The 24742-nt window shown below is 45.7% G+C and overlaps 1 protein-coding gene across 1 annotated transcript in view; it reads left to right on the top strand.

The window, feature by feature from the left end:
• The first annotated feature begins 9868 nt into the window (after positions 1 to 9868).
• Positions 9869 to 24742, top strand: part of LOC128301794 (probable serine/threonine-protein kinase nek3) — a 48143-nt gene continuing 33269 nt past the window's right edge. Inside the window, exon 1 of the mRNA XM_053038424.1 lies at positions 9869 to 9984. Within this exon, the coding sequence (XP_052894384.1) occupies positions 9927 to 9984 (58 nt within the window). The 5' untranslated portion in view covers positions 9869 to 9926. The remainder of the gene's footprint in view (positions 9985 to 24742) is intronic.

Genomic DNA, 24742 nt, shown 5'->3' with positions numbered 1-24742 from the left:
GTTTTTTTGCTGCTCCTTCAAATAGAATCTATATTTAAAATAGGTTACTCATAAAAACCCAACTCAAGCCGACCCACCGACCGAACTGCCGACCTGATACGACCGCGCAGCTTGAACTGTACGGGTGACCCTCCGCTGGCGGTGCCATTTCGCCCTTCCTTTCGCTGGCGACATAGTCCGCGTCGGGTGACCACAACTTAAGCGTCTAATTGTGTGACGTGATATGGTTTGGCCGATTCGGAAATCTGCTGATGTTGGCAAAACCACCGTTGGCGAACAACTCTAATGAAATGTTTATGATTTTTTTAGTTACTTACAAGGAACTACAACAAGAAGTTTGGTTTAGGAAAATGATTGGGTCGCCTGAATATTATTTTTCGAACATTTTACTACCTTATGGATATGGTCTGTGAGTTAAGAGAACTTATATACTGGCAGTAGGATTGGGCAGAGTTTGTCACTAGAACCTTCGGCGTACCTGGACAGAACACTTGAATTATATTTCACAGATACCCTAGGATCCCCTTTATTCCGAACCTCAAACGGAGAAATCCACATGCTTTCTCACTCTACTTAGTAGCTAACATGCCTTAGTGAGAAAGTATGTTGAGTTTCCTTTTGGATTGTCCGTTTGAGATCTGCAATGATGGGAAATGTCCTTAAAAACTTCGTGATATCATCCTAAAATCATATTAATTTATGTTCCACGCTATGGTCGCCGACTGACCCATGAAATTGGGTTAAGAAAACGTAAATAGGTTATAATAATTACAAATAAGTTCTAAGGCACGTCAAATTTGAATTATAAATCATCCAAACTGTATCGGCAGTTCTGCTATTGCACGGATTGTCATCAAAAATTTAAAGCTGCACCCTTCAATGCTCTTTTAAACGTCATTAACATGCTTTTGACTGCAACATCACCTGCCTTAAAACCGCTACAATACTTGTGGAATGTGAAATATACATTGCCGTACATTGAAAACTTGGACATCTTTGATCAAATTCTGCCATGATCAAGCAACTTTTGTCACACAACACAACTGTCTTCATTTCAGCATGCGTTCTGGACTTTGAGATGAAGGCACCAACGATCATCCAAAAATCAATTCATTTGGACAGATATGGGCACATTTTCGGGGATGTTGATTAACCGCTATACATTGTTGGTGTAGTGGTGACGAGATTATGGGGTTCTTTGTGAGATCATAACATTTTCAGTACAGCCTCATAAAATCAATTTCCCGGTCGAACATTAGCGATCCCTAAATTTTATTTTTTCATTCCAAAAATCTAAAATTTTAGTTTAAATTTCTTTGTTAAAAAAAGATTAAAGTAATGTAACCATTGCTGGATAGCTTGCTTTAAATCATAAAAATCCATTTTTCAGCCATTTTTTATTAGAACCCTTGCCCAAAATTTTATTAGAGTCTTCGAAGACATTATAAAGCTAATGTTGATTACATTTCCAAATTAAAAAAATGTATGATAAAACAAAGGTATGTGACGTAAGAATATAACTCAGGTTTAAAAAGATTTCACCATGCGAAAGTATTACTGGCGGTAGATCATATATGGGTGCATGTCCGTCGCACTGTTCCATAAAACTCGAACAGCGGTAACCATCCTTTAAGGTAAATATTCGAAATAAAATCAACCTATCTGTAAGCTGTTTGTCTACGGCCAGAATGTAGAAATAATTAACATAATTAACACCAACGGCTAGCGATCGAAAAGTGATTTGCTCGCGAACTCGCCCCAACACATCGCCACACTGTCCTAGAGTCTCCGGGGGCTGTGTATGTGTGTGTTGCGCGTGTATGGGTATTGATGATCTGGCAGTATCATCACCGAGCGGAAGGGGGATGGCGAAGGGTGCAACAACCCGGGGTCCCTAGACGGTAACATTTGGCCCGAAAAGTTCACCCGCCGGTAAATGTTTGCACATGGCATTTGGCATCGCAGGGCACCCGGCCACCCCAGCCCGGTGGGGATTTTGTGCTCGGTGGTGCTAAATGTCGTACTCCGTTGAACGACGCTACTCTCAGCCGTTGTGTGCTGGCGAGAGATGAACGCTCCAATGGTTCCTACAATTGGCAAAACCCTCTCTGGCTTCTAATGCATTGAAGCGCACGGTGTGCAAAGAAAGGCCAGTTCTTCCACATCGTGGTACGGTTGGTTTGAAGAATGAAAACGTGATCGCGTTTCCGAAACATTGCCCGACCTAGTAGATGTCGGGGCTGTTGAAGCTTCGTCTCAAAGGTTACAGCTATCACTGTTTGTGGTCCACTTTAGTGTGGTTTTCCTTATGTTCTTCACCAATCATCGGTTCGTTGCATAAATTGAAATTGTCTTACAGCCATTTGTTTGCACACCCAATCGTAACGTAATCCAACACCGATCGGGTTCAATACGAGCAAACCGAAATGTAGGTTGTGTGACAGATTTGCTGATCACTGTTGTGAAATTCTCGCATGGAGATAATGCAAACAAAAGGCTGTTTAAAATGCAAAATTTGCGAAGACGTCGCGTAGGCAAGAATGAATGAAACGCCATCCCGAAAGGATGGACTTGCGGACGGATCACTACAACGCTAGTCCCTTGGGCAAGCTTGTAAACAAATCGGGAGAGCGGATTAAATCCGGTGCGCCACGTGAGACACTTAGCTATAAATTTTTGTTTCCCCCCCCTCTCCAATTCTATCTTCGTTCCGGGCCGATCCGCTGAGATGAAAAAGAGTGGACATGAACCGCATCCACGCGGAAGAGCAGATCGTTCGTGCGGTAAACTCCCCACGTTGGCTTAAGCCTGGCAGGCGGCGAGAGTGAGCAGGAGCGTTCAAAGCGAAAAAGGCAACGGAGCGAAAGATAACGCTGAGCAAACGGGAGAGCCGAGAATAGCGCGAGTAACGCGAAAAGAGAAAAAAGGTATGGAGCCGAGGAAAACAAAGCAACCGCGCGCTTTGGAGCCGTTTCCATCGCGGCAAGTGAATCAATTGCGTGCGGCTAGCGAAAGACGGAAGGACCGCGGTCTGTCTGTTTTCACCTTGTCATCCCGGTTTATTCCGACGGGCGGCAAACGTTCGTCGCAGTGGATCGCGTATCGTGCTGGGTTTAGAACTATTCCAAAAGTTCCAGTTTATATTGGATCGGTGGTGGACAAGTGCTGTCGGAGTTCTTTGATTGAAAACCGTTCACTATTGCACGTGTGCGACGTAAAACTGTGCCCGTTGGAAGTGTATTGTTGATTAGCAGGCAGCGTGTGAGTTGGTGATTGAGTGTTTGAAGGGAGCGCTCCCTTATCTACGGTTGCGGTGGTGAAACGGGTAAAGTGTTGAAGAACCTGTTGCTGGCGCATAATTACTGGCAAGTGCCCTCGCATCCCGACCGGAAGAACAGCAAAGGTGCGAATGAAACTGGACGATTGTCCTTCTACGGTGATTGTGCTATACTTTGAAGGTGTGAAGACGAGCTGATAACGTGCTGTATAGGTGTGTTCCTACATGAACACGTGTAAAGATTTTATAGCTTTCGATTGTGCTGCCTGCGCCGAGTGTGCCGGAGAAGTTCCCGAAACAACACATCATCCGGCGTACGCTGTTGAGTAGACGAGATCAATTCAAAGTTCCGTCCTTTTACGAGGTGAGAATACGTTTGTGACAACTCTGACATTAGAATCTTTGTCTGCGATCACGACCACATGATCGTTGCGTTGTAAGCCAACGCGCATTCATGAACCGCGTTGCCATACGTCCATCGGGCCGGCCCACCCGGACTTCTACATGACGTTTGTGTTGCGCGGGAGGTTCCGTCAACCGCGAAGGGGTTGTGAAATATTTACAGTAAAAAGTGAGCCAGTGTATGTGCGTGAGTGTGCGGGTGTACGTGCATGTGTGTGTGTGTGTGTGTGTGAGTTAGGAAGGGAGGCAGAGCTCACCGTAACGTGACCTTTTGTGCTTCGATGCGAACCCGTCTGCCCTCGCCGGTTGAGCACGATTAGCCGCACCGTTGAGCTCGTTGGTAGAACAGGGCAACCGCGAGCACCCCGTACACGGTGTGCAGCATCGAACGTACGCTCCGGTTTTTATTTATGAGCTTGAAATATTTCTAATGACAATTATTATTCCGTCCGAAGCACGCGGCATTGCTGCTGCGTCCGTGTCGCCCTCATACGCCCTCCCCGCCTCCGGTGCATGCTTCTTCCGGAGATGATCTTCCACGTCCAATTGTCAATTCACGATCACCACGAACCGCGGCCCTGTACGCGTTCTAGCGCGGTGGACGAGTGTGTTGCTGTATTTGTTGTTTATTTACTTCTCGCACCGTTCTCTGGATGTGTGTCGCATACACTCCACGCGCCAGACGCGCCCTGCCGACACCTTGCCTGTTTTTGAGTCGCATTCTTCGTGTTCCGTGTTTTCGTTTTGCCCCGGCCTCAGCCGCTGTCATAATGCCACCGCGACCAGCGCCAGTCGCTTGGAGGTTCTAAAGTTCTAAAGCGAAACTGATCCTACACTGATTCCGTTTCAGTTTCACTCCGCCCCTGGCCGAATAACCGTGCAGCGCCTAAGCCGTTGCTGAATACGGTGAGGGCCAGTTTGACATTCTTGACTTGAACTACTTGAAATGTCAAATCATTAATAGAGAGGCTTAAATGTTAGGCTGCAACCGGCTGCCGAGAGCGATCATATGGCGATCGTTGAACGGGCCGGGAGGTTTCACGAACAGGCCGGGTGGGACAGGAACCTGTGCAAATCTGTTCCGCGTGCCCTGGTTTTTGAACCGTAATCGCTCGGGCTTGGCCCCTTTGGAGATCGGGGGATCAGAATTGATTGATCACTAAACCGCCGGCTACACTGCGGACACACACGTACGATACGGCGTGTTCTGGAGCGATTGCAAGCACATGAGGTATAGGTAACATTTGGAATGCAATTTGAATGGGTGTTGAGTGTCGTGTTGGAAATATCCGGGGTTTAGTAGACTATGGTCGGAACAAGAGGGGGTTTCTGTTGTGCGCGGTCCACTAACACTGTCATTTTTCTGCAACTGTATCATCATTCAATGTTAGTATGAAATGTTCCGATTTCTACGATTCCTTCTCGATGACGATGACTCGTACTCTAAAGACGAGTGTTCCAATTGTTACAATTTTTAGTCGTAAATGCAATCGTAAATGTATGATATTCTAAAGGTAAAATATCTGAAGAATATGCCGGAAGAGATACAGTTTTGCTATTTGGCGCTTTGAAAAAGAATTTTGAAGAAGTTGGAGTTTTTATCTACGTTTTGAATTCTGTTTCAAACTCTTACGTTTTTTCTTTCGATTGTTCAGGTTGTTAACATTCTTTGTAGAATTCTTAGCATTTAAACCACCTCTGAGCTATTTTATTTACTCAACCACGTTCAGCGTTCTAAAGTTCTAAAAATATCCTAATGACTCTTTGCGTAGGAATTGCTTGGTATTCGTTAAAACTCCTAGAATTTCCCAGCTTCAAAATCAGCCATATGCATATTATTCTTACTCAGCACTTGTACGTAGGCTTAGTACGGGGAAAATTATTGCGTCGTATGTAGTAAAACGCTACAGATAAAGCAAGTAACCTTAAAAGTAAAAAAAATATAACCACGCGGAATATTTCCATGTGTGTAAACACGTCACACGTGTGACTTGTTTTCAACCTGCTAATTTGCCAAGGTCAATCCATCGCGCGCCAGGGAAAGTACGTCCATAAGTGTAATCATTGTTAGCGACCGTTAAATGTTCACTAACATCTCTGAAATGGTTCCAGTTCGGCCGATGGGAAAACGTGTTGAATTGATATAAGTGAGCGACCGGATGTGGCCGACTGGGGTTACACGGCGTGCAATAACAAAAAAGCATGACGAGACAATACAAAATGTAAGTGCAGCAACGGTGCGTTGGGTGCTGATGAGAAGAATGGTAAAGGTGTATTGCTCCGAGGGTTGGAATGTAAAAAGACAAACCGTTGGTGGTACATCGGCACAGGAAGACCACGTGGTAGGCGGGAGCCGTGACAGGAAGGGTTGCGCCAGAGGCATATGGATCTTGAAGGAGGAGGCCGAGGGCCAGATTCTCTGAAGGTGCGCGCGGTGGGGTGTGGAGCAAGAAGCAAATCATTATGAAGAAAGGTGTCATAAAGAAGCGAAATCCGGGAAGAAGCGATAGCACCAATGGCCAAGTGTCCGACGGTACGCAGTTGCCCACGATGTGTCGCTGGGAAGGGGTAAAACGAAGCGGCGGCCAAGTACGGCGTCGAGGAAGGAAAAGTTCATGAGTCAACAGACAAGTGAACCCAGGTGACTTTGGTGACCGTCCGGGTGAGTGAGCCCGGCTCGGTCAGAACTGCGCAGAACGCAGCGAATCGAGCGCGTCGGTTTCGCTTCCTTCGCTGTGGTCGCGCATACCACGACAAGCGGCGACACCGTGCTGTCGGTGTGTGCGCATTGGTTGATATTTGGACGGTGACTTTAAGTGTATGTATCTGGGGTGCTGCGAGACCGCTGCCGATGACGATTAAGGTGACGATGAGGTGGACCACGACGACGACAACCACCACCGCGAAGATGACTCTCACGACCTACGCGGTCAAAGTGTGGACACAGCGACCGCATCGCTACCCACCGCCAAAACCCTTCCCGCATCAAGCGATGGAACGAATTGAGCGCGATCGTCAAACCCATCGGTCCGTTGTTTCGTTCCGCGCGATTTCCAACAGAACGCACCCGTCTGGATCTCTGCGGTTGGGTGTTTGGGGAAGCAAAGGTGAACCGTTGGTTGGTGCGTTCGGAACAGTCAGCTCGAACGCTCTTGGGTTCTCTCCCGCTCCACCGTCGACGGGGAGAGCGTTAATCTCAACCATCAAGAATGAGCAAGCAGCGAACGACCGGAAAGGTTATGACATTCTTACGACTTTAAAGGTGTATCGTCAGCACAATATAGCAACAATCCGGAGAGACGGTTTCGGATGCCATTAATACATATTAGCACGAAACGGTCGCGATCCGCGGTGGTCCGCGATCGTGCACGGACGATTAATCAAACGCGGTGACAAAGATGTTCGAGTTTTGGCTACCCCGGCCAAGTTGCCCAGACACCAAAACCCGCCGCGTACTACGCGCTATACATTGCTGATCTAGAAAGTTTAGTATGCACTACTAGCTGTACCGCGCCCTGGGCGAATCTCCCGGAGGGGAGGACGGCCCACTGTAAAGGAGGGACCGTTTGCATTATCTCCTGCCATTTGATGCACTTTGCCACGGGTTGCCCTTTCGGGTTCCTGTTTGTGTGCGATGCACACACGGTGTCATAGAGACAAGCATCGCGCGAGCTATGCTGACGCTAGGGCAAGATCGTCGCGGTGTCAAGATCCCTCCGCCCCCAGACCTAGGCTAGCATTGGGGGCGATGCAATAATGGACTTTGTGACACACACACACACACAATGGGGCGAATGGGAAGGAACGGGATAGTGATAGGTGGGTTAGACACTGTTTGCTATCTTCCTTCGGCGCTCCTGTTATGTTAGCGAGGGTCACGCTCTCACCGCGGCGGGTCCAGTAGTAGCGAGCTGTCTACACAGAAGTACGTAAACTTCCAACATCCAGCGCATGGCACGGCAACGAGCAATCGAAGTTGTACGCTCGATCGCTCGACCTTTGACCACTGAAGCTGAAGCTCAATTTTGCTAAACGGTTGCGTTACCCAGAGCGTAGCACCAACGGACAGTTTTATGTGTAACACGCGCCAGAAATACTTCTCTCATTCAACGCTGTTTGCATTTCTGCATAGTGGCCAGCGATTGAGAACTACTTTTCAAAGTTCTAACTCCTCGGGTTATACTGTGCATGGTTATTTGCAAACGGTTCTTATATAACACACTAAAACATTACAGTATTGGAGCTCTGCTAGGGTAGATTCATCTCATCGGTGACGTTTCATGGCGAGGTAACCGTCGGAAACTGGGTCATCGATAAAAAATCGGGTTTCTGACGGGCATCAAACCAGGATCCGATAACGCACGCTGCTTTAGTCCATCGCGGTGCGCCTGGCTTCAGATAATAAGCGGAGGACACTTATCGCCCAGCAATGATGGCTGCAGCGTGTACAGGTGCACGATGGGCACGTACTGACCTCGCCACCTCCGACCGCACCCAGCTCCAAGCGGTATGTTTTCAGGGCCAAACTAGCGCGACTGAGCCAACCCCATCGTCCGAGATAACTGAGGAGTGTCATTCTTCGTTCCATCCGCTCAATCTTATCACGCCAGCTGTCCGGGAGAGGGATTGGTCCGGTTAATGGGGTTCGCTTTACAGAAAGTGATGAGTTTGGATCATTCCTGTGGGAACCGAGTACCCAATAAGCGCTGCTCTAAGTACATGTAGTATTTGCTATAAGGTGACACAGTGTTTGGAGAATATATTATTTGTTTAACAATAATTAGCTCATTCGAGATGTTATAATTTCGATACTGTTTTTGGGTGTGATAAAGAGATTCAGAAGTGTTGGGAATAGGAACTTCAATATCCGGTGCTGGGTTGTACAGATGCGACATACCTGGGCCGTACATCGATCATGCTGTACTTGTAATAGTCGCTCATTGTTGTCTTTCTTTTCTTATCGTTTCAGAACGTTTCGTTGGTTCGCAGCCGTGAATCACCGTCATCGGTGCGCTCACGGTGGAAAACATTCGTCTTCGGTAAAAGGCGTGAAGTAGCAGCGCGATAAGTCGCGACAAGTAGTGGTAATAAACTTCGCGCACCGTGTGCGTCGGTGGTTTGAACCGCGACATGAGCCAAACGAATACAGCGGCGTGCAAAGGGGTGTAATATCTCCCGCAGGTCATAACCGCAGTGCATGCACAGCGACAGAGTGTTTGTGCATGATAGAGATAGAGCGAGTGTGTGTGTGAGTGTGGTACGTGCGTTTGAATGCGGGCGAACGAGAAATAGCATACAGACGATCGAGTGTGTTTTAAGACTGTGCACCACCTCTCATCCAACGAAATTGATGTGTTCGCGGTCGCGTACTTGTACGATTGGGAAAGCGATTGCCCTCTTCGATTGATTTCCGAGGCAAGCTTGGAGGGTTTGCGACAAACAAAAAAACAAAAGGGTAGAACATACTGGAGCAAACACGTCGGTTGGACCATACAGAGGCGGGTGCGAGAAAGTGGGCTTACAAAACAAAGTATGGCTGAGTATTAATCTGCGGTTTTGATTCGCTTTGCCCAGTGTATATGTTAACGTTTGTTCGCAGTGCTAGGTAGTTGGTGGAACGGATGCGCGCATCCAAAACAGCTCAACACACCTTCGTTCTACCCTTCGAGGGCCACCGACACTGGTACTTCGATGAGCAATAGCCGCTGGCCGATACTAATTGTCAGGTGGAAGTTTTGTCAAAAGTGTCACGTATCAGGTCGCCCGACGGACACTTGCCGACCGCGTGGCGTGAGGTTCGTCTCCAGCGCCTGGATCTAATCGCGCTCGGGGTTGTGTTGCTTTTAGCGCTACGCTGACGGTGTGTGCGCGATCGCGCTGTCGGTGTGTTGGTGTGCCAGTGCATATCTAACTTTGAGCGTCCAATTGTGAAATCGTGCGCGTAGAACGTGTGTGTCTGTGTATGTGTGTGTGTGCCTGTGCTCGCGGGTTCAGTGCCAGAACGGCCGGCAAAGTGTCGCGTGTTGGGCTGTTATCTCTCTCTCCGGCTAGTTTTTGCCATTGACCGTCCACCAGTGCGTTTTGCCCTAACCCCGTGTAGTGAATCCCATCACGCAGGGCGCTAGTAGTGTACGGCTGTTGTTAAGGGACGGGCAGGTTTATTTGGCAGGGGGACCGGTCGTAGGGTTATAACGCTATCGGCAGCCAGCAGCAATGAACGATCGCGATTGTCGTCGTGAGTGAGATCATGAGGGAAGTGGACACTTCGGAAACATCCGTCGTATGGCCTGCATGGTGTTACTCAGGTGAGTGCGATAAGCCCAGGGTTGTACGTTGCAATGGGGGGTGTATTTGGTGTGAAGATCAACATGTTCGAGGCTGATGTGGTCTGGTGCTAGAGGGCATTTTACAGCGGCGGCAACTTCTGACCCGTGTTTGAAGTTAATTCCAGATTGGAACTATTTCAACCATTCGAAGAAATTCAATCCCGCCGCAATTAGCCTCCGAATGTCAAACTGTTTTAATCGTTCTCGTCCGTTTGTGGTGCTTTAAAACCGTTTTTCCTGGACTCAATAATGGAACCGCGCACCTTGTAAGGATTCCTCTGCCGATCAAGCGCTCTGGTGGCGTCATTGGGGTTTTCGTCGAAAATAGGCTTTCCTTCAATCGTTCAACCGCTTACGTTGACACTACGGTGGGGGAAAATTTTTTGAAAAAAGTAGCTAAAAATTTGCGTTCGCTTTGGCAACCGCGAAGAGCAGTTCAGCAACTGCGACGCCCCATTTTGTGTGTCGCTGCACGAGGCTCTACTTAATTACCTTTACCCGCAACCAGCGACGAACTGTTACCATTTTCCCATTTCTATTGCGGTGAAGCGTGAGAGGATTTCACGGTGAGCTGAGCGTTGTTGGGAAAAGCTGTAATACGTGCGTCTGCTTCCTATGTTAGCCGAACTTCCTGCGCGAGGATTTTCTTTCTACTTTAACAGCCCGCCGATCGTACGACTTCAAACTGTAATGCCGCAGCTTAGCCGTGGCGTGTGTCAGCGTCATGTGCTGTCGTTTATGGTCACAATCGAATGATGGGGAGTTGACGAATTTTTGTGTACAAAATTAAGGTTCGGAAAGCATTCCGGGAAGCTAGCGTGACATAAGCTAACGATTAGTGCGGGTCAAAGATCAGCCAAAAAAATTGGTTCAGTTTGTGTTGGCGTTGTCTTGTGTCGGGCTGTCGCATAAAGACACTCCGTTGTGGTTGTTGTTCTGGCGTTTCACGATGGACTTGCTCCAGTTCTTTTGACAGCGTAGAGCAAATATTCGTACGATTGGTTAGGGTGGTTTTTCGCATTGATTGACGTTTGGTGATACAGCTAAGCGGTTCAATATCGATAAGCATGCGGGTCTTTTCCCCCTTTGCAGCGAAAAGCTGGGAAATTTTCCGATAAGGTCATAGCCTCCAAGCGATGAGAAGATTAGCATACAGCATACACACAGGCCAAACTCGTTTGACTCCATGAGGCGAGTTCGTTGGACATAATCTCTAACCTAAGCTCTCGATATGGTAATGCGTACTCAAGGCAAAAAAAAACGCCATTTGGTCATCATGACGCTAAATGGTTTGCATATTTTTTACCTATTGAATTCAATATTTAAATAAATATCCAAATATTTTCTCACCATCGTTTATGTTTCATCTGTAAGTCGTCTATGTTTTGTGCCAAAATCCGCCTTCCTAATGTTTGTGGGATGCGATTGCTCTGGACGATGCGGCAGCAGATACGTATCTAGAATACCTTTTCTCTTGAATTTATATTTCTTTGTGTCGCTTGTTTTATTTTATTTTTTTTTTTGCAATCATCAGTCATTGCAGGCCCCTTTATTGCGCTCGGGTTGTGCGACTCGGTCAGGTCACATTTATTGACATTTGGAGCGCCGTTGTTGGTTTGCAGGAAAGGTACCGCCGCTTAACAAACGATGCTCCCGCGAGTTAACCTCTTGATGTGTCCATGAGTGTCTTGCGCTTCATTGCCTTTAGATGGTCGCTGAGCCTGGGTCACGATTTGCAAAAGCAATTACAATTACTTACTCCCCGCGCCGTACGGCCAGAAGCTCGGGTGGATCACACTCGGCGCTCCGTTTGGTTGGAGGAATCCTAAAATTTTGTTCCAAATCAAGCTACCGGAGTAGAAGCAGCAGCAGTGCGGCGGCTCGTTAATGGGACGCAGATAGCACCGACCAGCGCTACAAGGGTGCGCTCGATGATGAGGTTAGTTTGAACTTTGGCCGTTTGCTGAATGTTGGCTGATTTGAACGTTGGTTGAGTTTGGCCGTTGCTCCACGGACAGCTGGTGATGAGAGGTCCTGGTGTGCGTGTGATTCACTATTATGTGATTGATGTCTAAGATCTCAATTTTGGTGTGAACTAGGGCGTGAGTTTCGTTGGTGATGTATTTTTTGTTTAATCGGTTAACAATGTCTAAAAGATCTTTCATAAATTAGACGACTCTACTCTCGTTGCGTGAGTGCTAAGTCTGCTACCTCTAATATGCTGTAGGATTCGCATTAATAACTGAAATTAGCATCCGTATATGGTAATACGTACGTTATTTATCATCAAATAACGTAAACTTTGATGATAATTTGAGGATAAATGGATTGCTATCTGACATAGTGACTAGAGAGTCTTATGGTGATGTGAACGATCATAAATAGGGAAAATCAAAGCCTTTTTGTAATAGTAGCCACCGATATGCTGCCGGCTAACTGTATCTTGTTCTCGAAAGCACGACTAATGTCTTGGTGTTTTGCCGTTGTATTTTCAACATTTGCTTTAGCATACCTCCCATTGTTATGGTTCCTTCTAACCCTATTTTTTTTTTTGGTTTGCGGCATACATATGTGGTTCACAATAAAACTATCGTTTCTCAGCATTGATTGGACCGGCATTCGTGGCGCTATATTTCTCCGGATCCCGTTTGTTTTGGAAAAATCTGTCCCACAGATCATGGGCCACATATTGCAATAAGCCGCCACTGCCCGATGGGATAGAGCGCCCGGTGATGTTTCACCTGTTTCGCCGCCCGATGGATGATGCCGTACCGTGCGTGATTAGCTCGGGGTGGCATTCCGGTCCGCAGCGGACCATTTTCATACGTGTCGTAAAACAGCACCTCGCGGTCGCGGACTTTCTTTCCCAGTACGCATGCCCAGCCGGTTGAACGGTTGGCGAACGGGTGAAGGACTCGCGAAGGAAAATGGCGCGAACAACCGTTTTTATCTGAGATCCAACCAATTGAAACGAGATCAACAAAGCTCGTCAGAAATAATAAGCGATAATAAAAAAAAAGAATAGCCTTTATCTGAATCGGTTGTCTGATGATCATGTTCGTTTTGTTGCGGGATCTCTCCCGGGGCCTGAAATTGAAACGCCGCAACCGTTTAGGCGACGATGAGCACGCCGGACAACGGTGGAACCGTAGGGAAATCAGGAAAATTGAAATGAAACAAACTTGACACTGGTTTTTGGGTGATTGGACGCTGGACGCGCACACATTGATCCAATCGCCCCGAAACGAAAAGGCGACAAACAAGTTCGAACGTGTACCGTGTGGGTAATAAAATCACAGCTCGATCGATCGATGCCGATGCTCCAGAACCTGTGGACATGTATCGGGCGCGATTCTGGTGCCTTTGCGATGCCTAATTTAAGATCGAATTCTTTTTCTTTTTAACGAGTTTAATGTTTTCATTTGGGACGACTTCCTTATCCCGTTGGTCAGCTTATTGGTAGAAAGGGGCTAGCGTACCGATACGGGCTGGGAATGTTCAGAGGGGTTAAAAAAACAGGCAACAAAAGCCCGCTCATCATAACATGCATATGAGCAAGGTGTTTGAAGCGATCGCGCTCGTTTTATTACATTCACGATTTCTCGACAAAAGGGCGATTTGGTACAAGAAAAGAGCCGTCCACAAAAGAGACTCGAGTTGATTGTAAATCCCGTCTCGCTGGGAATCCTCCGTCCAATTATGGCGGCGAATCTTAATCGAAGGGATGCTTATGCAGACACTATTTAAAATTAGAATCAAAATACCCATCCAGCTAGAATAGTTTGTTTGTATAGCGGGAAAGGATTCGGAAAGCAACATTATGAGCTGAACGCAAGACAAGACAATCTCACGGAAAGGTCATCTTAATAACGCCCATAGGCAAATTTCGGCGGTTAATCCAACCGAAGTTCTGGGACCGGTTCCATTTAACTGCGGTGCAGACACCGGGGGCACCTCTGAGTGGTTCAAGTTTTGCCCACCCGAATACCCCACCGAAAAGCAGGTCGAAGAACGACTGTTTTACGAGCATGGGCCCCCCGCCCGGTGTACAAGGATCACCTTGGTTCCCGGGTATGAATATGGAGCAGCTTTTATGATTCTACCGTGGATCAATCGCTCAACAAACGAAACTCATACAACTCTGCAGGATCGGAAAGTGATCGCACGTCGTAGCGCTTTGGACTAAACTGTCGCGTCCCTACATTTCGGTGGAATGCGATCTGGATTAAATTGAACGCTGAGCGAAAAAAAGGGGTAATAAGAATGCGCGCCATTAACCCAAACCAGGCCGAGGGATCGGTAAAAGGTTTTGTTGTTTTTGTGTGTGCGTTTTTTTTTTTTGCGTTTTCCATTTCCATCTCGCTCACTCACGGATGAGGACGAATCGGCAGGAGCAAAACGATCAAAGAAAAGCAACAAAAAGTATGACATTCACACATTTAGCTGTGTTGTTGCTTTGGTCCTTTACACCGTTGTACACTACGACGATATAATGCTGTCCTGTAGTGTAGTGTTTTTTTTGGTTTGTAGTTTTGGTTGTTGTCATCCAGCAGGAATCGTGAGATTCCTTTTACTTTTCTTCTCCGGACAACGCTGAGGGTTACGTCAATTGGACGAAGGGCAAAAGTGAATGTTGTTCGGCTTATGGCGATACGGCCCCTTCTCGGTAAGGGTTCAACCGATATCAAAACGAACAAAAAAAAAAAAATGCCGGCCAGGTTCGGCAACGTGGAATCCTTCATTGGCGATGGATATGAAATTATAATTCGGCTATGGTTTGCAAATTGGCTGATTAATTGTTCGATGCGGTGTGCCTGCGTTGTGATACACTATCCGGTGGTGATCGATAGTGATAAATTTTATGACAAAAATCCGTACCCTCTGGTATGAATGGTATAAGGGGGTGATAAAAAATTTATCAATAAAAAACGAAAAAAGAAAACCATTCAAAAACAATTGCCAAGATTGTAAATTATGTCAGAGTTGTTTGTTTTTCGCACGAAAACCTGTGTACGGTATGAATTGACGAACACAAAACAAACATCGCCAGTGAAGGGGACAAACACGAATGCGCAAATGATGCGTAAGGAAAGAAAACTTGTGAAATGCAACCATGATTGCTTCATAATTTGTGAAATGGGAAGTACAAAATATGATTAAATACCCGTAAAACTAGCAATGTCAAACTGTCAGATAACAATGACAGCGTTGCTCTTCATACATCTCAATTAAAGGACCACGGAAATTGTGGACGAAGTTGATGATGATGATGATGATGTACGGAATGCTACCCAAATGCTCGACGCAAGCCCGAAGTTTCATCATAAATTGTTATAAAAGTTCTCTTTCTCGTTATCTCGGTTCTCCCCATTCGCGACCTGCGACCAGTGTCCGCTATCCTTAAATTAATGATGGAGCATTAAAACTGGAGTGCGATCATGTACCGCGCAGTACGGGTCTCTTTCATTACAGTCGTGCACGGGGGGTGGCTAAGAATGTCGGGCGGGCGGCGAATGGGACTCGCTAGTTGCTACAGTTTCATCAATAATAATGCAAGTGAGGTGAAGCCAAAATCAGAGAAAAGCGAAAGAAACCCCTTAGTGAATCCGGAGACCTTTCGCCGCAACCGGGAACCGGGGTGGAATAAAACTGGCCCAAAAAACAAAACAAAAGTAATTTGAAGGCTTCGACCACATTAAAAAAAAAAAACTGTAGTAACGCGCATACTCACAGATTACAAAACCAGCTAGACGGTGAAAGGTGCATCCACTCCTTCGGCCTTCCCATCGGTAGGGTGATGCAGTTGAAAAGTGCAACTGCAACCGCGAACAACAAAACGACGATTCCCCGAAAGTAACCGGGCGCCCCACGGAACGCCTCGCTGCAGATCGCCTGCCAGACTTTGGTAAAAGTCACCGTAAAACTGTGTGAAAAACAAGAACGAAAACAAAAAAAAAGCAAGCACACGCTCACAAACTTCACACATACGACGATCGGGACATAAAGATGATCGAGCGAAAGAAGAAAGGATTGTCCGTTAACTCACCCACTGCAAGGGAAAACCCCCCGGGAACGGAAGCATCAAAGCGCTGCCCGATCGGGTTGAGGTTTTGTTCTGTGGTAATTCATAACAAAACTGACTTTACCACAAAACGAGTGTCCACTTTATTGCTTCATTCGCGTCCCTTTCGAGCATCTGGGCTGGAGATTGCGGCATTAGCATGATACCGTACCCTGGCCCTGCTGTTTGAACTATTCTTGCTATTATTATGGGGGTGAAAACCCAACGGTAGCCATTGGTCACCGAGCGGTTTGCAACTCCAATCGGCTCGTCTCCCAGTCGGCAGGTGAAATAACAGCTGAAGAGAAAGGGACACAAGCGGAGGATCGGGAAGGCTACGAATGCAGAACGTACCGAGCGGAGGGCAGGAGAAAGGAAAACCTCCTTGCAGGAGAAAGGAGTCTCTTTGGGAAAGGGCAGACGGACAGGCGGAATATTGTTCCCTTGAACCGAAAACTACTTTTCACTGGTCAAATACGCCAAATCATGCAGTTTGGGCGCTCGCCGAACGACCACCAGTGCAGAAGCGCCTTTCGAATGTCCTGCAACATGGGTATCGCTCGCAGGTTTTGCACCCGGAGAAGGTGGACAGGATTTTTCGGGCGATGTGCTGTGAGGCCTGGCTGGCAGGACACTGGCACTGCTCCGGTGGACTGTTGGAAAGGAAATGACACGTTTCGCGCAACGCCAAAGAGAAAGGAAACCCAAACTTGATACCTTTTTTTGCGGGCAGGGCAGCACAAAACGATGACGCCTCGCATTTTGGTCGAAATGATGACCTGTGATCGACGAATTCGGTGGGTCGGTTTTTACGGGACGATCGGAATGTTTCGTAACGCCATAAAAAGAACCCTTTCTCATTTCGGTGTGAGGTTTATAAAAAGTCGAGCGGAACGTTGATGTTTCGTCGTCCAAGTTTGAACTATATTTGCATGTTTTTAGTAGCTAAGTCCTACAATCCCCCTAGAAGTTTCTTTCATTTCTACGTACTCTTTACGTATTTGTTTACAATAATTGCATGGCTGTTAATGTGGTGCAAAGTAACTTAAATCGTTTTCAAAACTATATCGTACGCCCATAAATATTTGGGTCAAGACGGTTTTATAAACCTGAGAGATTGATTTTAAACGTATCAATAGAATTGCGGCACTCTAAAGTCATATAGAACGATTTAAAGCTACAAGATATTTGAAAACATTTTCGAAATCTCGAAGTATCCTTGATGGAATGTTAATATCTATCGGAGGATAATTTTGGTAGATTTTTTAGCTCAAATATACCTACAGTGGCCATTCGTTGATGTTTGCTGTCCCCAAGGTTCTGAATTACTCCGGATGACAATCACGAGTGAACAAAATTCACGAGTGAAGATCACGAGTGAACCAAATTAGCTCAAATAAAATATTGCTATCATAAACGCTAACCGAATGCAAAAAAAACATTGTAGACCTTCTCTTAAAACGAAAAATTAAGTAAATAGCAGGGCATCAGAAAGAGACAGAGTGTGGGACGTTTTACAGAGTAATCAGCATAAGTTAGATGAACAAACGAGTGAAGTAATATTTAAGATGGCATTAATAAATGATAAGATAACAATTGAATTAATACTATTTATTTAGGAACATCAGATGATACTCTGCTTTAAAATCAGCGAAAGTTGTATAGTGTACCAGCATCAACAATTGGCAGGATAGAAAACAAAATGAGGTTCATCACTGTAGAATTGCCAAACATCACAATCGATATAGATAACCTGCAATGGGCAACTTAATATATTATATTGGAAAAATAATTGTACAAGTATAAATAAAGAAAACCGGTTGATCTTGATAGGAAAAGCACCAGATGATAATGACATTTGAAGTAACACCAACATCGGACGCAGGATTGTATCGTAACATCGTTTAAATTCGAAACATTTCAAATAAGTTATTTTTTTATTTTTTGTGGATTTTTATACTCGTTTACTAACCTTTAAGAACAAAAACTGGGAAATGTTTGGAAATAATTTAAATTTGAAAATATTGCAATTGTTATAATTTATGAAAAATGAAAATCAATTGTGGAAGATTGAACAATTTAAAATCGAATTGTTTTTTATAGTAAAAAAGTAAAAAAAAATTCCCTCGTGTCTCCCAAATTGTTTTAAAAGTGAATTAAGTTATGATAAAATGACAAAATCTCCCCAAAACACCGAAAAACTAAACAAATTTGGTAAAAAAAAGGTTTTGCATTTAGATACGGTACGATTGCCATAGTATTGGAAATTAGACGAATGAACATCAAACAAACAGCGTAAATCGCAAATTTCTTTCGACCAGCGCACTGCTATTATAGTCATGTAAATATAAAAAATCAACAACAACTTCAATACGGTGCGCGGCAGTAACCTTTCGTCAAGGGGTTTTGTGTGAGAATCGGTTCGCATCCCGATAACTACACCGTCGGCATCATAAGGCGCAGTACAGAAGAGCCGCCAGTGGGGATAAAACAGAAATGAGAGAAAAACAACACAACCACAGTACAGAAAAAGCAGGGAGACGGTCGAAGGAAAATAGAAAGAAAACTAGACACAGAGAGGAAACATGAAACTTAATTTTATAATTAAATTGTTTCGCTCGTATTAGGAAATTAGGTATTCCGATGCGGTTCGATATAACTGTACCAGTTTCGTGGTGAGTTTTGGTTGATTTACTTTCATTTTTTTACTGTTCTGTACTGCCGTGGTTTTTCTATTTGTTTGCTGCAAAATGAAACAAGCCACACGTACATAGAACCTGCGGGTAGTGCACGGTCGTAAGTATGCGCGATCAATGGGAAAAACTAAACCCGGCGGAAGTAGAAGAAAAGTTTTGATTGTAATGTTTGATGTTTTTTTATGTATTTCCATGATCAGCCGGGGAAAAAATGCGAAAACTCGTTGACGATCGTTGCCTTAGGATGTAGTTGGGATGACATAAAGTAGGCTTGATTTTTATAGACCACATAATAGGAGCGTTGATTTTACGAGGTCTACTTGATATTTCCGGTAAGATGCTTCAATTAGTAGGCGATCGCATCGCTTGGTTCTGGTTTGCATCCCCCATCCGGTGCTATATGATCAAGCCATGGTGAGTTCTTCGATGTAGTAAAGCATTGTGCAGCCGAACGTTTGTTGATTGGCAATTTGTAATGCGACAGTTGATGATCGTTTTACAAATGGCACGATGTGAATCAATAGACGAGCGCAGAGACTCAATAGCTGGATCGGCTATCTGCTTGCCTCAGAAGAATCACAGCTGGCCAATAAATTAATCCCAAAGAATTCGCCGTGTACTGTTGGCCCTGGTGCGCAGTCCAACAGTTTCTGGTTCTTTGCTCGGTGGGGCTATTATGTTGGCCGAATCAACGCCGGTTAGCCCGAATCAACGCCGGTGGCTTTGGGCTGTGAATGCAGACACCTAGCGTGAAAGTTCGATTAGAAAGATTTGTTTTTCGCTGTTGAGCGCACCGGTGCATGGGGATGCTTTCAATTGGCCAAAATTGTGCCTCAGTCAAATGCCTAACGGCTAGGGAGGGCCGAAGCAGCTTATTTTCCATTGGCAGCTATTACGGATATTGAGTGGCGTTGGTGCTCACACATCGTGTAAAGGGTTTTCCGCTGGATTCCCGGGGATTTGGAAGTGGCAGGGCTTTTGTACCGGACCTCGGCCAGCCCCGACCAGCCGGCATTCGGACGCTGGGCGCGGAAGGAAATTAATTGAAAAATTGATTAAAACATTTGCCGTCATCTGCACTGTGGCAGGCTGGTTTGGGTCGATAATGGTTGTTCCGATTTCAATGTGAACTGTATCAGACGCTAGCAGCAATTTATCCACCGAGATAGACACGCGGGAAATGTTTCGGCGTAGGGCTCGAGCCCCGTTTCGGTAAGGTTCGAATGAGGAAATTTGAACTGTGCTACATAAAAAACCGCGTAAATGGGATTGAAGATTGAACAGAGCATGCTGGCCGGCGGGTCAATGTGCGGAAATGGCTTTTGTATGCCGAAATATTAATTTTTTTTTTGTGTGTTCTGAGATCAGGTTAGACCTCAGCTGGCGGATATGGATGCAGGTGGAAGGGAAATTAGTCGAATAGTTCGACTGGCGCAGGAATGTACATTTGTTTTCCAGGGGGATGGTGTAGAATGTGTGTAATTGGATTGTTGAAACTCGCGAGTATCCAACAAGCCTAATCAGGAAGTTACATGACCAACGTCACAAGTAGGGTTTAGATATATTTTGGTGTATACCAATGCTAGGACGTATGTTAGGTAATAATTTTGACAAAACAGGGACAAACACGGTTTGTTTGTTTGTTTGTCGTAAAAGTACTAAGTACTAAAGTACTAAAAGTACTAAAAATAAACTAATTCATATGTCATATGTAGTACAGTAAGAAAGATCCAAATTCACCTACGTTGCAATATACTTGAACTGAATGCTATACTTTAAAATATGTAACATGAACTTCTTTATTTTAATTTTCGTATCACTGAGCTCTTTGCCTGGAATTTTAGCTTTGCTTGACTATTATAAGTTAGACAGTCAAACATTTGATTTTTTTTAAAGATTTTGTTCTAAATATTAACTAGTTGGAAATGATTGTGATCCTCATAGTATGTTCTGGTAGTAAATAATGGACCTTTTGCAGAATGTAATAACGCAACTTTGTAGCAGTAAGGGCATTTTTAGGAAGAAATTAATTACAACCGTATAAATAGTAAACAGTTACGCGTAATAGAGTATTACGGGCATCTGCGGGTAAAAATCAATAGCAGAACAGGTGATACGAGTCTAACAGGTGTTTAGCCTTGTAAATTTCGAACCCGAATGGTGTGTTGTACCCCGAATGGTCGTACCGTTGTAAGCTTCCGGAGAAAAGAGATATTCTGACCTCTCGGAAGATAATGAGCAAATAAGCAAGCAAAAACCTCATTAAATGTAAAGTGTTGAAAGCATGATTACGGATTGCGCCTCTTCCACACAGCAAAACTGCATAGCTGGCTTTTTTTTTGTTTCTTCACCCTATCCTCTCTGCTGTGAAAACAAGGTGTTTAGGGAAATTTCATAATTGCCCTCAAACATTGTGTGAGTAAGCATGTGGACCGTTTGAGATTGATGAAAGTTCTTTTCCAAACAAGGAGTGGTGAGTGCTTGGTGAACGATTTACGAGAACTATGGAAATATATGCGCTGTGTTGACCGGTACATATAGGTGAAACAAAAGATCATTTAACAAAAAAAAACACCACTTATGATACTTTCATTTAACTCACTTTGACAACGTTGTCGGCCCACTGTGCTTAAACGTTCCATAAGGATGGGGTGTTGACTCTAGCTGGTGTTCGCAACTGCGCCCTCAACTACCGAACAAACGCCCTTCCCTGCCAGGTGGATCATCGTACGGATGATCATGATGATCATGATAATGATAAATATGTTATTATGCGCCTACCTTTTATCGTTCGGCGAGCGCGATGCACAACGTAACGGCGTGGGCAAGACGGAACGCAAACCATGCATCGCGCGCTGTGCTCTCTAGCGATTCTTCCGTTTTCTTGGCCGGTGTTTTGGTTTTCCTTTTCGGCGGGCGAAAGAAAACCTGCACACTCATTGATTGCCGGTCCGGAAGGTTGCGTGCGACGGGTCGGGCCGGATGGTGGAGACGGCGATCGTCAGCTGAATCGCAATATTGCGCTGATCGTAACTGTTTATGATCTATTGATACATGAATCTGATGATTCATATTTATGATGCAAACGTAATCGTTTATCCTGGTGGAAGCGAGAGATTGAGCAGCTTGCCTATGGCTTTTTCCTATCATTTTCCTATGTTTTTGTTTTATCCGGAATAATCATTGTGCGGTTTTTGCTGATGCGCTCAGCAAGTGACCTTTTGTCGAGTTGAATAAATTGGCATCAGTTTCAACAAATGTATGTATGCTTACCTACTATTATTTGATACATCACAAGCATAATGATCCAAAGCTGTTCAACATTCGGTTAAGTTGTAATATGTTAAATATTAAACTTTCCCTACTTGTAGTTAAAAAGAATGTACTTTATATTTGCAATCCTACCCGTAGCAATTGATTAGGGTAAGTGCTGCGTTGTAGTCAATCGGGGTTTCCGTATGTTGTTTCGATCGATAAATCGAAGCAGTTGAAATGCAAGTCATCAAGGGCCGGCGCGGAAAGCGAATCAAGACGCGGGAGGATTAGTGTCGGTGCGCTTGTTTCAAACGTGCACCCGAAGGAAGCATTGATCACCTTGGTCGAACAACAGCAGCATTGTCCAATATCACGGAAGCCCGCCTACATCTGCGCAAGAACCGTGGCTAGTGCAGAAGCCACAACTAACCGTTTCGGTACAGATCCCTGGAGGCGAACTGTATCATTTTCTTAGGATCGCAGGCTGGCTTTGCTCAAAAGCCCAAACGAGTGCAGGCAATAGCTTTTCCGCCAAGTCGCAAAGTTTTTCCCGAACGCTTCGCTCCATGTCGCTTCACTCCATGTGCCCTACGACGGAAGGAGTTTTTACCAGGAGTCGCCAGCGCTCGGGCGGAGAGTAACGATTCGTATGCTGGAGGGTGTAATTTATTATTTAATGTGCCGCGTGCGCGCGCGCTCACACTCTCCCGACTCGTACGTCCAGATGATCGTGTTTCAATCCCGCACCACACCATAACGAGAAGCGTTACTGTGTGCGGTGCTGCTGCATGTGCGGAAAGTCTTAAGCTCCGGCTGGATGAGGTCGATTTTGCTGCAGTGTGCAGATTTTCAACCGGCGTGTATTGCAGCAAGTCCGATAAAAACGGGGTGCATCAGCGGGGTAGCGGCAACGGGAGGCCCATAATGTTGCCCGGGGCCGAAGATCAACGATTGACGAAGTCGCGACCGGACAGAATTTACAGTGTAGCTAGAAAGGAGGCTGGGGCTATGCTGGGGCGTCCGTGGCGTCGTTTCGATGAAAGGCGAGGAGAGAATGTACCATACTGTGCGGCAAATGTTGCCCTTGCGTTCGGTGGCAGCAGTAGGCTCGTGGAATTGAATTGAAATAATTTTGATTAATTGCTGATTCAGCGAAATGCAATTAACGATAAATACGGTAGGGAAAGGTGGAATTATTGACCTTTCGGTGTCTCGCGTCAGGACGCCGCTCTGTGAGGCTGTGTAGATTGCATGTGTTGTGAGGGTGTGTGGAAGAGTTGGTGTAGGTTGGGAGGGGGGGTGACGAGCAGAAGCGATGTTGGCAAGTGATCCTACAAACACTAGCACAGTCGCCGCGATGCACGTTGCACATCCATCCAAACATGACCGGCCTTGCAGCGATAGAAAGACGGTAGCGCGGGGTGGTGATCGATACCGGAAGAATGGAAACGTACGAACGCGGTACGTAAACGGGGTAAAGGGGCGGCACAGGCGAGACGGTGGTGCATTCGATGCATCATCTATTGGTATTTACGGAACCGTTAGAGCAAAAAGGCTTCAAGCGTTGAGCAGTGAGAAAAGTGCATGGTGGCATTTTTCTTTTCCGCTGCGGCCCGACGACGATTGATGGACGACGGCGATGAACGAACGTTTTGTTCGTTTGGTTCGCTCGAACGGATAAATCGCCTTTGGGGCATTGATTGGTTCCGGCGAAGGAGAAATGGGAAGGTCGTTTGTCGCGGGAAAATTGCCTTTGTGGTGTCGCATTGTCGCTAGCCAACTGGAAGGCTTTACCTGGTGGCAAATTGTTCGCTTCCATCATATGCTCAATGCGACCGTGAGTACAGTTACCGTACTACATGGCATCCATAATGGTAACAATCACAGTATAAAAAAGCTTGCTTCGAAGGGAACGGAACTTAGTAACAACAGTGTGTGGTCGCAATATACATTTTATTTATCTTATAAATATTGTGCTTATTGCTCTATTTGTTTGACAATAGTCAAAATTGCAATTAACAATAACAACTTCAAGAATAATCCAATAAACGCTTGATATGTTTTCTAAAAATTTGTCAGAATTCCATATCTTGTTTTGTTGATACCTGTCAGATGACAGAGGTAAATAATCCAACACTCAACCTGTATCGAAAAGTCACCGATTTATCAAATCACTCCCCATGAAAAAAAAAAAACAAATCTCCATATTGCTTCGACTGCTGGGTACACAACTTTCCGAACATTTATATTGCCTCTGAGGTATTTTGTTTCCCGTCGGTACGTTGAACATTTGGCCAGGATAATCTTACCGTGTTGTCACCTGCGAATGCGCGACGGTGCGTCGCAGCTCACGCTCGACCAAGCAGACGCTCTCCCGCAGATTTATAAAGTCATCGTGTCATCCCGGAGGTCTCCCCGACACGGTTTCCACGCGCGCACGCGGAAGGTGCGGAGTATTATTTTGATAAAACGATCGGGCAATCGATCGTGGCAAATGCGTCTCGCTTTGGGGTGTCTCTTTTCCGCCACCAGCGTGTGGCGAACGGACGAACGAAACCTGTTACGCCCCCTCGTTACGCGGTTTACAGTGACGGAGAGGAGTCAATTTCGTCGTTTCGAGGGTGGGTTCCGTTGGTGGTAATTTATTCCAAAATTGATCGGTCATTCAGGCGCGTACGTGACGCTATGCGCAAGCAGTACGCGACACGACCGAGAGGATGCGACA

Source organism: Anopheles moucheti, chromosome 3 (genome assembly GCF_943734755.1).
Source record: "Anopheles moucheti chromosome 3, idAnoMoucSN_F20_07, whole genome shotgun sequence".
NCBI lineage: Eukaryota > Metazoa > Arthropoda > Insecta > Diptera > Culicidae > Anopheles > Anopheles moucheti.
Note: the sequence above shows the minus strand (reverse complement) of the source record. Positions and strands in the feature narration are given on the sequence as shown.